The 17532-nt window shown below is 33.9% G+C and overlaps 1 protein-coding gene across 5 annotated transcripts in view; it reads right to left on the bottom strand.

The window, feature by feature from the left end:
- Positions 1-17532, bottom strand: part of DPP10 (dipeptidyl peptidase like 10) — an 830517-nt gene that overhangs the window by 14066 nt on the left and 798919 nt on the right. For all 5 annotated transcript variants that reach the window (XM_087435067.1, XM_087435066.1, XM_087435064.1 and 2 more), the window contains 2 exons: positions 3880-4074; positions 3147-3201 (listed from right to left, as the gene is read on the bottom strand). In XM_087435067.1, the coding sequence (XP_087291193.1) occupies positions 3147-3201; positions 3880-4074 (250 nt within the window). The remainder of the gene's footprint in view (positions 1-3146; positions 3202-3879; positions 4075-17532) is intronic.

Below are 17532 nucleotides of genomic sequence, written 5' to 3' on the forward strand. Positions count from 1 at the left end.
ACAACTCTGCTCTAATCAAAGTCAATAACAGAAAACTACCAAAAAAATTTTTATTTTATTTTGAATAAAAATAATTCAGAGGGCATAGACTTATCTTGGAAATCGAGAAGTACTTATAAGTTTTTAAGAAGTACTACATACAAGTACTAGGGTGAAGTACCTAAGGGAGTATTTCAAAGAGATTTTATAACAAATGCTTACATTTGAAAGGAAGAATGCTAAAAATTAATAAGCTAGACATTTAACTTAAGAATTAAAACAAATTTAAAAAGTAGAAGAATAAAATAATGGTAAGAGTAGAAATTAGCGAAATACAAAACAAAGATAAACAGAGAAGAACTAAGCCAAAATACAGTTCACTAAAAAAGAGGGAGGGATGGAGGGATGGAGGGATGGAAGGGAGACGAGCAGAGAGAGCATCAAGAGAGAGCAAGCATGCAACCAAGGGCAAGAGAGTGCTCCAGCCAAAGGAGAAGGGCCCTCATAAGTCACACCGGGAGTCAAAATGAGACATTACCACCACCAGTGGAATGATTCGACATACAATAATAGGACATTATATGTTACGCTTTGAAAATATTCTTAAAAAATATATGATATGGAAAAAATCCTTTTCAAAGTACTAAAACTGACTCCAGAAGAAATGGAAAAAATCTTAATAGCTGTGCATTGATTAAATATGTTTAAACATTAATTAAAATTTTTCCAACAAAGAAAGCAAGAGCTCCAGATACCTTTACAACCTAAGTCCAATTCTAAAGAAGCTCTTCCAGACAATAGAAAAAGCAGGAACATTAGTCCCAAGCCCATTTTACGAGTTTAGCAGAAACTAATTTGATACTAAAAGGAAACATTTCAAGAAAAAAACATTACAAGACCTACTGAGTCATAAAGCTAATAGCATTCTTTGTATACTCAGAAAGCCACTTTCTAATTTATAATTCACTCACAGATATGCATATTTGTTTAATTGAAATGGAATATTTTTTCCCACTTAAAATAAATCCATTTATGTCTTCATTTGTTTATATCCTTTGTCAGTCTGTTTATATTTAGATTGCCAGAGTCAGTTGCCCTGAGGCTCATCAGCCCCCAATACAATGATAAATATGAGATTTTGAACTTCTAAATATGAGGCTTAGAGTTTTATTTTCCCATATTTTTAGTCTAACATCCAAATTTCCTAGTTAATATGGAGGACCCTTTAAGGTCTGTGCCCAGCCTTCCTCCCAGTCTTATTGTCTATCATTCCCTTATGTGAGCCTTAACTACAGTGACTTTATTTCACTGTATCTTCCCTTCACTGTATCATATTTATCTCTAAACATGCTCCCCTTACTGAAACGGCATTTACATGAGAGTATTCTCCTTGCTTTCTACTCGCTGAATGATTTTCACCATCCACTTCATGTTCCACTTTCTCCATGAGGCTTTTTACAACTTTCTGAATCTTTTCCAAATTTCCACAGTAACGAATGTTTGTATAACTCATTTGGTCCTTTATGCGTATTTGTGTGTACAGTAGGTAGAGCACTGAAATACATAAGCCCTGAGTCCTTTGTAAATTGTTATCAGGACCATTAAGGAATAAAATGTGCTCCACCATAAGCACTTTTTTTGTGGTAAAAAACACACAACATAAAATTTACTATCTTAACCACGTTTAAGTGTACAGTTCAGTAGTGTCAAGTGTATTCACATTGTTGTGAAACTGATCTGCAGAACTTTTTCATCTTGTGAATCTGAAACTCTATACCCATGAAATATCTTCTTTCCCCCTGCCCCAGGCCCTAGCAATTACCATTCCACTCTGTTTCCATGAACTTGACCACTATAGACACCTCATAGAAGTGGAATTACACAGTATTTGTCCCTCTGCGACTGGCTTACTTCATCAAGCACAATATCCTAAAGGTTCATCCATGCTGCAGCATGTGACAAGATTTCACTATACGCACTTTTGTAATGTATCTAGTTTCCACTTCTTTGGAATGATCACTTTCTTAGATATTTTCATTTTTTCACTAATATTTTTATCACTAATTATGGACTTTCATTTATTTATTTGCTTGCATTTATGTTGGATGAGCATTGCTCCCAAATATTTTTATTGATCTGTTGAATACTATTGACAACAAGAAATAATTACAACAAAGACATGGTGCGCTGCAGATATCTGAAGTAGGAGGAGAATAGTAGTGATTTATGCTGATTTTTATTTTACTCATTTGTTAAGTAGTTTCTCGTGTACCTACTCGTCAGTGTACACCACTAACATTTATGCCCCAGTCAAATTACCAGTTATTTCATGTCATGTAGCTCTGTGTTCACTTATGAATACCGGAAAATACTTCATGTTTAAATCCATGAGCACCAAGAATTTGCTTTGTCTAAATAGTGCAAAATCTCCTTCCTTTTATCTTAGTATCCTTGCCGTGTCTAGCCCAGTGATATTTATCAAGTAGGTGCTTAATAAATATCTATATGAGGTCTATATTTCTACTATGAAAATGATGTTGAACCCGACAAAAATTATTGCAATAAGAAGTAAATATCCTGCAGAAAGCAGAGAAGATATAATTATGCATATGGATATCTTTCTGTTTCTAAGCCATGTCCATCTTCCCAAAGGCTGTGGGAGTTGCTGTTCCTGCTGTGCCTTGAGAGATCTGTATGATTTGCTCCCTTTTGTTATGTAGGTATCAGCTTAGATATCACTAATCAGAGGGGAATTACTTGACCACTCAATCTAATAACATTGGCCCTTCCTGCAGTTAACTTTTATCCATCGATTTTGTTTGTTTGTTTTCCTTCTAAGATTTGTTATCATATGAAACTATGTTTTTCATTTATTGTTTACTATCTGTTTCTCCTCTCTAGAAGATAAGCTTCACAAAAACAGAGTCCTATTGTTGCTCTATTTCTAATACCAGGCACCATTTAGATACTCAATAAATAGTTGCTCAATTAATAAATAACTATATATAATATTAATTATAATATTACATTTTAAGGGATAAGACAGAGAAATTATAGTAAAATGAGGAAAGTAATTATATATGTACACATATAAATACATACTACACACACACACACACACATATATACACATACATATATGTACACACAACATTTCTACTATTTACCTTTCCGAAAATGCTTAATCTTTTGGAATCAATGTATGGCTGTTTCAGTAGAAATCTGCAATGAGAAAAAAATATACACTTATATCTTTTTGAGTCAAATGCACATGGAATTCATTCTTGGCACCAGAGTAACCAGAAATCAGACTAGAAATACTTCATTGGTTTCAGCTCTTTTCACGTAGAAAGGTCACGTGTCACCAAATCTTGCTAGTCAAAGTGAGAGTCCAGTAGTTTGAGTATTACCTGGTAGCTTCATACAAATGCAGAATCGTGGGCCTCATTCCAGGCCTCCTGAATCAACATCTACATTTTAACACTATCCTAGCCAATTTCTATGCACTGTTTTAAAGAACTGAATAGCTTTCTAAGGTCATTCTTTCATGGCAGTGTGGTAATGGTATCTGTGAAGCTCAAGAACTGTTAATTAACTAGGGAAATAATAGAATTGTGGATTATTGTAAATAAATAATGCAGTGGTATAATCAAGGTCTCTGTCATTTTCATAAATCCAAAGTGAATTCCAGTTCCACAGAGGACGTAAAATAATTCTTTTATTATGGCACTAAGAGAAAAAGGTACTTGAAAAAAAATGCAACAGACTATATGATTAACTTAGAAAATTGTCCAATCCCTAAAATACAAATCTCTGAGTCAGCATTGAGTAGTAGTATATATCATACACCTAGCTTCTGTCATTATAGGAAAAACAATAGGAAAATGTGCTCCCACTTACTTCACAGCTGCTATTTGGTCCTTTACTTCCACTGAACCTAACCTTCGATGAATTTCCTGCAAAATTTTCAGGCCCTGGAATCCGCTTCCTCTACCATCAAATCGTGCTAGGATGACATTATCTGTGTCGACAAGTACTGAATCCCAGTCAATATGGAATTTATCTGTAACAAGCTGGCCTCCTGGTTCTTCATCCCTGCAAATACCAACACGTTGGACCAAAACAAGAGCATTGACAATCCGGTAGAAATTTTAGCTTTCACACTTATTAGTTAATAAAATATATAGAAAAGATCTATGTTGGCTAATACAATTTCCGTTAATTCTTGATGATAACCTGAAACTTTAAATGCCATTTTTCTTTGTAGAATTTTAAATGACAATTTCTCTGAATTAAATGAAAATATGAAACAAGATTTAAAACTGTGCATGAGAGATTAAGTTAACTCATTTTTCAAAAGGGAAACATGAAGAAAAATGCATGCATTTTCCATAGGTATTTCTAAAGAATGACTGTCAAGTTGACACACAGGCTCATTTCTATTGGATTTCTTCCAGACAGTGTGTTTTAGAAATGTCTTGCATATGGTATACAAGGGCTAAAGGATCTGATAGAAAGCAGAATCAGTTATGGAGTCTTAGTAATAATTTATCAAGAAATGTACAATACTAAAGAATGTCAGACTCAACAAGAAAAACTGCATTAATATTTCCTGAATTGTTTTTTGGGGGATGGAATTCTCGCTGAAGGGAATTTAAGCAAATAGTGAAGAAACATTCTTTTTCATCACTAAAGCTGACAGCAAGAAAAGGAAGCAGAAACACATATGTTTGAAAAATTTGAAAGCTAGAAGTAAAGGACACACAAATTATAAAGCCTGAATATTCTCTCTAGAGGGAAAAGGTGATACAATTTTCAAATGTCAGATTTCCATGGCATTTATTATTTTATTTTCCAGAATATAGAAAAGGTAAAAAAGTTGACTCATAAGTCACACAGATTAGCTAGGTCCACACCTAGGTATATAGGTATAGTTCAAACATGCAGCTGTCCATGTGACAGACTTGAAGAGCATCAACACATCTCACACTCTGAAAAGATCTCCATTTTTATTTAGCCTACCTACCAGAAATCTTGACCTTACTCACTCTCCTGTAAAGACACTAAACTCTCTTGCGTTCATGTTTATCCAAATGTGTTACCTAGAAGCACCAATAAACAAACTCATCCACATTAACAAGCTTTTAGGTTCTCAGATTTGCTAAAGAAAATGACTTCTGGGAAGCAAATGGAACTGAGCAGATACAGGTGTTGAGAGGGGTCAGTGAGTCAGATAAAGGAGGAAGTAGGTAATAGGGCAAGACTTGAGACAACTGAAATGTATTGAATGCTGTTATGGGCTGAATTCTGTCTCCAAAATTCATGTGCTGAATCTCTAACGTCCAGCACTTCAGAATGTGCCTGTATTTAGAGAGAGGGCCTTTACAGTGGTGAGGAAGTTCAAATGAGGCCATTAGGGTAGGCCCTAATCCAATCTGACTGGAGTCCTTACAAGAAGAGGAAATTAGGACACACAGAGAGACTCCAGGAGCATGCATGCAGAGGAAAGACATTGTGAATAGGCAGCAACTGCAAGCTAAGGAGAGAAGGCTCAGCAGAAGCCAAACCTGCTGATACCTTGATCTTGGGCTTCTGGCCTTCAGAACTGTGAAAAAATAAATTTCTGTTGTTTAAGATACCCAGTCTATGGTATTGTGTTATGTCAGCCCTAGTAAACTAATACAAATGCCTTCTGTGGTCTAAGCACTTAAAATCTATTATCTTATTTACTACCAAATTCATTTAACCCTTTTGGGGAGGAATCTGTCTGTTGCGTGGCTTATTACATCTATTATTATTCCTACATCATAAATAGAGAAACTATGCCATGAAAGTGTTTTAATCATGACTCCTCTCCATGCCCTCCTAAATCACACATTTAATGGTGATCCTGTGATCCAGATCCAAATCTGCTTTGTTCTTCCAACATGTTTGCAATCTTAGATCTTTTTTTAATTTTATTTTTTAATTTATTTTAGTTTTTGCAACCTTAGGTCTTGATCAGATTATTGAGAATTGTTACTACACATATCCACGTGTCTAACCTAGAATTCTAATTGCCTAGTCCAGAATGACGTCTGGAATTGCTAGTTTTGTCCAGTTTTTCAGGTGATACAGATATAAATTGTCTAGCATTTGAGAAATAGCATTATGCCTAGCACTGTTTCTGGTGCATGGAGAGCACAGCAAATGCTTGTTGAACTAGACCATTTCAGAGAAAGTAGGCCCAGGTGATGTTTGAAATGGAAAGACCTTAAAAAGCCTTGAGTTTAAATAGAGACACTATTTTGAAGCTTGGGGATTTATTGCAAATATTAGAAAGCAAAACATGATGCATAGAGGATGAGCTACAAGGATTGACTTCATCCTTTAAGCTGAGTAAAAACATGACAGTTTGAGTCCCAACTTCACTACGAACATAGGCAAGATACTAAAACACTAAGATGCAGTTTCCCTATCTTTAATAATAGTAAAATACTGCTTGTATCCCTCAAAGAATTTTGTAAGCATTAAATGGCATAATGTATTTGAAAATACTGTATGAAATGTAGTAAGCGGTATAAAACCACTGTTAGATTCATCAAACAACAGAAACTGTTATTACTCTTTTTGTTTGAAACTACTTTTGCTTATATTCAGCATATTTCCTTAGAGTTCAAAATTGAGAATTATATAAAGGATTCTGGCCAGTTGTGCAGAAATTAAACTGGGAAATATTTATGGATAAAGGTATTATGCCATGTCATATGACCTGTTATATCAGGAGGACTTCCATTTTCTAGATGGACCAATGATTTGTAAAGCCTGACAAGAAAATAAAAAAGTGCAATCAGCGGATGCTTTGGAGCGATTATCAGAGTGTTGTTAATTATTCAGGCAGAATTTTCCAACTTGAAACACTGGCAGCAGCTCTAAGGTAAGTAAGATTTTAAAATGTTTTGTTAATTGGAAGGTATAATTTTCCAACTTACATACGACCCATTGCATTGTTCACAGCTATTTTAGGAGTTCACAGCTAAGTGAAGTTTAGACAAAATGTAAATAAGTCACAGACATTTTAAGGCAGGCAAATAAATTATTTTAAATTATAGTTTAAAAAAAGGCACATTTTTCAAACTTAAGATTAATAAGTGGTTACAGATTTTTCAAAACAAAAACCTTCAATCCTTTACTCATGCTTGCAATACCCAGGAGAAAAAACACAATTTCACTTCTCTGCTCTTTTCTCTTAAATTACCATTTTTAACATAGCCTTTACAAGGTTTCAATATTAGAACATAAAATATCAGTACAATATTAGCCAATAATTTTAACACATTTCTCCGTCTAGCTGGGTGTTTTGTTATTTCTTTTTTGGTGCATAATACAGGAATATCTATTTCAAGATGAGTTATAAAAGAACACGGATTATGATGGTAAGCATTGCTATTATAAGCGACAAGCCAGACACTTGCAGGAGCAGGGAGGAGATTCTTCACAAACTGTGGAGCAGAAAATAGTAGATTTTTTTCCTGCAAATAAAGGAAAGAATAGGCTACTTATTAGGTGAGGTAGGAATAGCAAGACACTTGGTGGTAGAGAGGACAACAAGGAATATACCATACACCAAATCATCCACCATAGAATAAGTGGGCCCCAAGACTCGTGTGAATACTGGCTGTGCAGAATTCATGAGGTCCAATTCATTTGGTTCCTTTTCGCTTTTCTGAGTGTCTTCCCTATCTTTTTTCCTACACTGTTTTGCTTTACTCTCTCTGTCTCAGAAATCTCTGGGGATCCATAAACAAAAGGATGTTTCAAGGTTCAGAATAGGGACACACAATTTTGTTGAAAGTTGTGGTGAAAGGAACAATTCCATCTGTTTTAAGCAGTGGAAAAGTCAGCAATATGAATTTTGTCTATTTCCTAACACAGGCAGTGAAATCAAACTAAGACTGTAAACTTTTCTTAGAAGTTCCAGTCTTTGAGGGAAGAATCCTCATCTGTTCCAATACCTTCAACACTGAACATGTCTATATGGATGAAGAGTTCAGGATATGAGTGTATAATAAAACAGAGAAAGAGATGAGTAAAACGCACAATATCCCTTAGATCTTTAAAATGACAAAACAAACCACCTTTTTATGACATAGCAAAACATCTATACCGAAACCGAGTTAAAACAAAGAGATTTATTCAGACTTCTTGTTTGGTCAGGTTCACAAAGTGGTATTTAATTTCATGAAAAGAAGGTTGAATTCATGTTCAGACGACGGTCCTGATTTTGTTATTAACATGCTGAGTTCCTTTGAGCAATTATATGCTCTTTTTATCTTCATTTATTTTTTTCATTATTAAATAAGATTTTGTAAATAGTTAAGATCATGTACATATAGTACATTTTTAAAAGCCCTTTTCCTTACCAGTAAAGTTTTGATTACAATAAATGGAAGGAAAACACTTTCTAATGAGAGCACTTTCCATGACTGATCTATTGCATGGCATAATTTTTTTTTCCTACATGGTAGAATTTAAAAACTGCTATATATCTGTGTACATTGAAGTGTGGAAGGAGGGGACATAGAGAGAATTGGTTATATTCATCTTAATTCTTTGCTCTTTCTTGGCCTAGAATAGATCAACTTTAGCTGCATGAGTGCTAGAAGAGAGCTAGAATCAATTTAGAACCAGGTGTTGCAATTTTATTTTGGATGTAATAAACTAAAAAAAAGTATGAAAGGAAGGGTGAAGAACAGAATGGAAGGCAAGATAAGGGAAAGGAAGCTGATGCTGCAAAGAGCCATGTCACCCTAAATTCTTAAGGAAAATCAATTGTCAATGCTTCTGATTTTGTTCTCTTGGAGAGAATTCATTTCATGATAGAATATGAGTTTGACATAGGATGGTAGCTTTAAACAATATTCGTCTTGCCTGAATCTGAAACTTACTTTGTAGAAATTTACAGTCAGTGATGATTTAGTTGTAACATATGTACATCTAAGCTTTAATGAAGCTTGCCCTCTTTCAAGCAGTATATACATACAGTTACATATGTTGGCTAAGGGCCTCAGGCAAATTGCTTCTATTTCTCATTGTATCATCCTTCGATTTCTTCTCATGAATTGATTGTCCTACATGCGGAATGGCAGAATGAGTTTTCTCATATATTGACTACATCATATGAGAAATAACATTATTTTTTCTGTCAGAGAACTATTTTTTTGTCCATATCTTCATCTTCTTTCATTAAGAATATTATAAATATAATCTGCAAACTTCTGATTCATGGTTTGTTTACAATATAATTTTTGGCCAAATTACTTTTCTTCTGAGTTATAACTAGGAAAGTGTTTGATATGGTCGAGATTGTTTATGCCTCTACCCAGACCCTATCTTATAGTTCCTAAGCCTATACCACATAATACATAGAAAATTAGGCTTATCAACCAAATTCTCAAATTTTATTACTCTCCATCACTTGTGTTCATATACTTGCATTCATAGATCTTGCCCATTAAAATCTTTTAGAATAATTGCCTGTATTAATGACCTGAACCTTATAGGGATGTGGGAGTGTCATCGTGGAAAGGGTACAGGTGATATGTTGATAAAACTAAACTGAGTTGAGCCCAGGTCCAATGGCTTTAGACAAGTCACTTCCCTTCCCTATGCCTAAGTTTGCTTATGTTTGGTGTGGAGGATGATAATAATAGTGTCTACCTAGTAGATTATGGCAAGGATTAAGTGAGATAATACACATAAATTGTTTAGCAAAGTGTTTGGTTCTTGGTAGATGTTAATATAACTAACCCAGTTCTGGCCAATGCTATGGGACTTGACCTTTTCATCTTCCATTCCTCTCATAGAAGCTGAGCTCCCAAATTTGGCTAACCCTAGGCAACTCTGCACTGATGATTCCTAAGCCTTTATATAATAACAGTCAAGTTTTCCTGTTTGGCTTAGTCTAAAGGAAGGAAAATTCAGTTGCACTAAAAATGTTCTACTTTTCACAGTGGGTAGGTCTTTCAATTAACTTCGAATGAAAAGATGTATATATGTATATATTTGTTTTTTTTGGTGTGTACTTGATCTTTCCACACATAGTTATGTGTGTTTGTGCATTTGAGTGTAATTTGTATGTCTCTGTATGTGTAAGTTCTCTCTTCTGCTTCCACAGATATATCTTCCTTCTGGTACCATAAAACAAAAAAATCTTACTTTGATACACCTTTCTGGATTATGGAACTTTGAGATAGAAATTAGGTCTTTTTTTTTCCAAGACATTATTTTTTTAAAGTTTTCTTTATACTCAAAAAGCTGCTTCGACAATAAATTCAATGTTTTTTTCTTGATCAGAATTTGGATCTCTGAATTTCGGAGGATATTTCGCAATAAAGCTGATTTTTTTTAATCCTTCCTCTACTTTTCTCACTTCTCCCCTTGTCCTCCTCTTTATAATAGAGTAGGCTTCACATAACAGGGTCCATTTCTGTCTACTAAAGGCACTCTTCCTTGTCCTGAAGGGAATGAAACCCTATTTTGGTCTTTGGTTTCTCTTGAATAGAAGCCAGAGATTGTCTCCTTAGTGTGATACAAAAAAATGTATAATAACCATCATTAGAGCAATGAAGAAAAGCAGAAGCCAGTTCTTTAAATCAAGTTATTTATATTGTCATAGGAAGCCACGAGATGAAAAGCTTATCAGAAGACAGGTAGAAATACTGAACAGCATGGATATTAATGAGACGGCTATAAAACTCAAAAATGGACTGTTAGTATTATCCACACAAAATTAACCTCATGATAAACATCATAGCACATGAAAACATCAGAAGAGAACAACAGAAAAAGACCTCAGGGATCTCTCACAGAGAGAAATTGTGCAATAAAACGGGAGGATGCGCCAATCTTCTAATCATCTCTGCTGTCAAAGTCTTACTACATTAATTCTTATCCATTGGCCAATTTCCATTTGGGATCATTTCAAACAGAGTGGATGAGGAAGTAGAAAGAGAAGGAGGTTTGGTGATCTTTATTTTCAGGTCCTGGGAATGGCTATATCATCACAGAGCTAGAATAACACTTGATCCATTCTCTTGCCTTTAGAGAGGGTCATGCCTAAATCACCCACAGTCAAAAGGAAGTTTAGCATATTGTATAAACAGATCAGTAATGGGAGAATCTACCTCATTCTTTACGTGTATATAACTGTTATGTAAATCCCTTATATAGCAGGTCTGCTTTAGATATTACAATGGATATTATATTACCTATGTATAATGGATATCTATAATGGATATTATGTTATATGGATATAATGAATATCATAATAGACACTGTAATGGAAAATATTCTACATGCTGGCTTAAAGAATATGGGAGTATTTCTAGATAAAAATAGAACAAAGTATGTGTGCCTTACAAAAGCAACTGATGACAATCTTCACAATGATCTTATATTTCTGCATATTTATCATATTTCTCTAGTAAAATTCAGCATGGGAATGTTGTGAGTATAATATCGAAGCATGCAATAATACATGGGATATATATCAAGGATTGCAACAGATTTATAATATAAGAATGGAAGCTAATTATATACAAACTTTGAATCTGCATTTCATCTTAGTAGGGCATCATTCACTTTCCATAACGCATGGTGGTGAACACTTTTTTCCTAACTACAGAATCTTTAGCTGGACTCTAGAAGTCAGTTAATCAACTGGAAAATGTGGCTATATAAACACGGAAATTTTAATCTTAGCTTACTTTGTTGTTTCAATTAAATAGCAATAATAATTATAGTGCTAACAATGGACAAGTATTAGCAGAACTATTTTACAGTTTAATAAACTGAGACATGCAAGGTAAAGCATACCAAAGTAAAGTGTATACCATAGATGAATAAAAAACCTCGCTCTTTGAGAGAACACAATCATGAGCTGATCTCAACAAAATTTAGTGTCTTTGCCATATAAGCAATTATATCCCCAAAGCAAAAGGAAATTGGAATTCTTAGCCAGAATAGCATCAAGAATTTAAGGTTTTCAAAGTCTCTTTTATTTTTTTACTAAATTCTAATTCCAAGCCTTTTCTTGAATTTACATCATATCATTCCAATGACTTTATCCCTAGAATTTTTTAAGTACAAAGTAAAGTAAAGATACACGTCTAAAAATGTACCTTTCTGTGAAGTTTTCACCTCTTAGTAGATATCTGACAAGTGGCACATTACCTAGCACTTCTGATTACAATATCTGCCCTGTTGTACCCCTGGGAATGTGAGAAAAAAGTAAAATAATGTATACAAAGTGTCTTGTAAACTGCATGTTATGTAGATAACTTTTTTAAGAGTATCCTTATACATTAAGACATATATATGTACATATATATATATATATATATAACTTTTTACAATTTTATTTCTCAAAGATGCGGTATGTTCTGTTCAACATGTATTCATTTGGTATGATATATTTCATATGTGATGGATTAGGAGGGAAATGACGTGAGTATAGACATCATGGTGGTTCTTGCACAGCTTTTTCCAAGACATTAATGTTTGGAAGTAGTTGGGGACACACTTTCTCACAATTAAAGCCTTAGCACCATATTAAGACCACAAGAAAAAAGCTGAAAATCAGCAGAAGCACCTTGCTTTAGGGCAAGTTATGGCTGCTTTAGTATCTTCCAAAATCATTGGGTCCCTCCAATGTTAGGCTGTTTAGTGACAACTGAGAGTTTTGATTGTAAAGCCTGCAAAGACATGGACTAGAGTAAAACAGTAGAATAATGAAGAAGGCTACACCTAGATCAGGTTTATAATTTTGATAAAAATGATATGATAAAAGTAGCTGAAAGAGAATGCCCTGAAGGAGGAAGCGCAAATGCCCATTTCCAGGTAGAAAAAAACTAATTATAGATGAAAATGTTATTTAAGATTTAACCCTACTAGTATTTTAATAGAAGTATTATTGTTTGAATTGTGGTTTTGTTTAAAAAGTTAGTTTTGAGTTTCTTCCTCAGTCTCATTTCTCCTAGATACCTTGTAATTTTCAGTGTGATTTTGCATAATACTCGTTTCTCAGGAATATACATATGATGTTATAAGAGAAAAGCCTTACTTCTAGCATAGTTTCTCATCATCACTGACGTCCCTTAACTCTTCTTTGTTTTGCCTACATGCTACATAGCCTGATATGATTCCTAAAATAATTTTTCTATATACAAGGAAAGGGGAAGAAGATAGAAGAGAATCCTGAAATAACATAGTCACTGATGTTCTCCTTTAACTTGGGGAGTTAACACCATATCTTAGTATCTTTAGTTTAACCTTTCAGAGAAATGTTAAATTAGTAACATAGTTAATATTCTCTTCTATCATGGATTTTAGAAAAAAATAAATCACTAAAACAGGAAAAAAAGAATGATTTAAATATAGGTAAACCCTTACTTTTATGACCCAATATATGATCATCCAAACCTAAAAAACAGAGCAAATTGAGAAGTATTTCTCATGAAAAGCATTCAGTAGCATAACCTTAAACATAGAGTATACTTGTATGTTTTAAATGGGTCAGTAATCAATCAATATCATTCTTATGAAACCAGTCATATCTGAGACCTGTATTAACAGAGGAAAAGAGCTAAAATAGTATAAATACGTAAGTCATAGAAGTAATTTTACAGATTTCTCTACTATATCTACATAAATCTGTCAATTTAAAAGAATCATCAAAGAGAATATTATAACATATGCATTATATACACATTTGTTGTAAATTTAGAATTTTTTTCCTGTTACACTTTCTCAGTTCATCAAATTTGAGTTTATATAATTTTAAATAGTACTAAGAAATTCACGCTGACATTTAAGATGCATTATCTCTAATTTGTAAAAGAACAAAGTCTAATTTGTTCAAGAAAAATATGAAAAGCAATGATCACCTTCTCCCCTTCTATGACCTAGATTAAATGCCACTGTCTTTTCTATTCTGAATCATTTCTTATGTATTACAGTGTGGATACATTTTCCATCCACTGGAAATGAGGAAGATTAACAGAAACGAGAGAAATCGGAAACTTAAAATTTAAGTTTTGACCCTCGTTACAATGGCAAAGCAATAATAATCCCTCTTTGAGGCAAGTACTAACTCTCTCTCTTGTCCATATCAGACAGTATATGTGTTAATTATTTAAGAAATTGAGAGTGAAATAGATATATATTTGGCATGAACACATGGAGGATTTAATAAGGTTAGAGAAGTTTTGGAATATATGTGTCTTTAGTCTTGGGAAACGAAATAAACTTACCATCGATAATCTGATCCGCTCAAAAGTCAATGAATCCACAGAATAAATGAAGAGGGTAAAGACTTCCCATAAAGTGAACATTTTGATTAGAATTTGAAATTTTATGAAATAGTCCGGGCTGAGAATTTTATCTCTCATATGGAATATCTAGGACCTTACTCATGATATCTATAATCATTATTTTACAACAAAGCATTAATGTTACGTTCTAGAGGTTATTGCAAACTGCTTAGTGAGAAAAACAAAGGTCATAAAAATTTGGTTATAGAGAAGTCTCTACTGATTCTGGTCAGCATTTTTGATAATTTGCCAATAATAATTCTCATGCAATGGGCTAGGTAGGCAGACAGTATTGGGTAATGGAAAGAGCAGAGCTTTTTGATCTAAAAATAAATAAATGAAACTTGAGTTCAAATCCTAACTGTGCTCCGCTCATGATCTTGGAGGTAACACACATGACATATTTTAGTCAGAATTTCCTTGTGTAAAAATGAGGACAATGATATTTATCCTGCATGGTTTCTGTAAGGATTAAAGATGGTATCTATACATCCTTAGCATGATGTCCCTTATACAAGAAACACTCAATAAATGGTAGTTATTATTAGATCTTATTATTTTAACATGATAAACTCAATAATCAAATGTAAAAGAGAAACAGCATGAAAATCAATCATTATTTAGCATTATCCAGAAAAACTGTAAGAGAAATGAGAATCTTACCTCACATTTTTCTAAGTGGGAAAGTAAACTGCAGAGAAATGGACTCATCCAAAAGGCTGAATTTAAATACATTATAAACTCTCAATCATTTATTTCTCTTTTTCCCACATCTTGGCTTAATTCACTCCTGATGACTAATTTAGGGCTGATTGATTTCTTTGCTTACTCATTCACGTAACCAATATTTCATTCATTCATTCAACCAATATTTACTGAACACAAATAATGCTCTAGTCACCGTGTTAAGGCACAACCATACATAAGGAGTTCTTACAGACAAGGAGTTCACAGTTTAACAGAAGAGACAGCAAAGGAAATACTGTAATCGAGTGTGGTTACATGTTACAACAGAGGTGTGCATGGAATTATGTGAAAATACGTCTTGAAGAATTAATAGAATTTTTCCAGTTGGAAAAGGAAAATAAAGGAACTGTAAGACTGTGTAAAAAGACACAGACGAATGATTGAGAAGCTGATGTTTCCCATAATAAAGCAGTTTTCCAAATTTTCTAGAGCACCGAATCTCTCTTTAGGGGATAGATGGAGTCAGATGAAGAAGAGATAAGTAGGAGAGAGAAGGAGAAAAGAGATGACGACTTTTGTGTGCCGTGCTAGAGAATGTGACTTTTCAATCAATTGAAGAAAAATTAATCAAAGCATTTTAGCCAGGAAAGCCACATTTTCAAATATGAATATCATGCAGTTTACCTAGTGGCAGAGTGAAAAAGCAACTAAAAGAGAGAGAAGAGAGCAATAAACTAAGAAAAAGAAGAGTAGGTAGAGAGCAGGGTGGCAGATTAGAATTGACTCATTCGGAGATTCAGATATGATGTTTGCCTGGTATGGAGCTTGAAGAAGGAAATCGTCGTGGGCTCTTGGATAACCCCATTGGTTCAAAGATCAAGGCAAGATATTATGGTCCCAGGAGCATGATGCCATTCACAATTTTAAACAACATCCATATTGTTTGTTGACAGGAATGTGTACGTGTGAACAAAAGTGATGATGCTATCTTGACTGTTGGAGATGAATAGCTGGCTAATTTCACTCTCCGTGAATGTATCAGTTAATTATATCCTGCCATTTAACAGAATAATTATACAGAAACGAGCTGGTAAACAGCTCACTTCCATAAGATAACCAAGTTGTAGGACTCTGACATGAACAACATTGATTGAATGATGAAAACATCTAGATAAAAATGAATAATGCTTTCCAGTTAGAATGGCTTAGTACAGAACTGTAATAGTAACCAGGTTCATCTGGTTTCTGAACATCATTCATTTATTCATTCATTCATTCAACATATATTTGTGGAATTAATCATTGCAAAAGCTAGTTGTTATTAGGAATACACAAATAAATTGTTTAATATATGGAATGCATAAAATAAAGATTTTAACATCTCTATTTTCTTGAAATGCTGAAATATTCCATAAGCCATTCTATAAATTATTTCTGTAAATACTCACTTCTAGACTATGCATTTGCCTTCAGAAACATTGGTCCAAATTCTAGTGGAAGTCAGAAATTCCCTACATAGCACATAAAAACATCCTCACAAAAATTAGGGTGAAGTGGAAAAGTGACGATATGATTGATATGGTTCAAGATATATGGAGAACCTTTGGACGGAAGGCTGTAGCTGTAGGAGGAGGCATGGATTTGGGATTGTAATAGGATATAGATGGACTGATGAGGAGGGTGAAAGAAAGCTTCAGGAAGATAAGACTTGATGGATGACCACAAATTCATTAGGATTTCAAGGAAGATGAATTCAGGAAGCGGGAACGAAGTCATAGGGGCATGATAGATAATGTTGCCTTCTGGAAATCAATGTAGTTTGTTGAACAGTTACTGACTCCCTGAGTTGGACCTTTATCAAGTGTGGCTTGAATAAGCTGGACATGAAAGAGTAGAAAATGGGAAAAGGTAATTCCTTGGCACTGAACAAACCTCCTCAGCTTGATATTGCATCTGTTCCTGGATACAGCAAACAAACAAACAAAAAATCTTTTATTTTTAATACTAGTACATCTGTCTGGATTGCTTCATACCAGGGTCTAGCCACTTAGATGCATATTTATTTATTTATCAAATAAACATCTGTAAGTGTAGGCTATCTCCCACATAATCTTCAGTCTTGCACTACTAAAAGAATTACAGGCTAGTCAGGAAGTTTTCATAAGGTTCCTCTATGTGCGCTAGGCATTGTGGAGATACACTTAACAAATCTAAAAAATGATTACAGATTTCAAGACGCTTGTAATCTTTTTATCTCCCGACTCCATTAGCTCAGCTTCTTGCACATAAAAGCAACATGGTAAATGTGTATTGTACTAAACTACACATAATGAGCAGAAAATAAGAATAACATAAAAAACAACTCTTCAAAGTGATAAATGTTCAAATGGATATAGATGTATATAGTACAGGTATAAAGATGAATATAGACTCCTGGGATTATATTCCTAGAATCTTAAGGATTCCCTGTAATGTTAAAGAGAAAGACTGGAGAAAGACAATTAGGCATCTGGAA

The sequence above is a fragment of the Ceratotherium simum genome, chromosome 9 (genome assembly GCF_057802395.1).
Source record: "Ceratotherium simum simum isolate JZ-2026a chromosome 9, ASM5780239v1, whole genome shotgun sequence".
Lineage (NCBI taxonomy): Eukaryota > Metazoa > Chordata > Mammalia > Perissodactyla > Rhinocerotidae > Ceratotherium > Ceratotherium simum.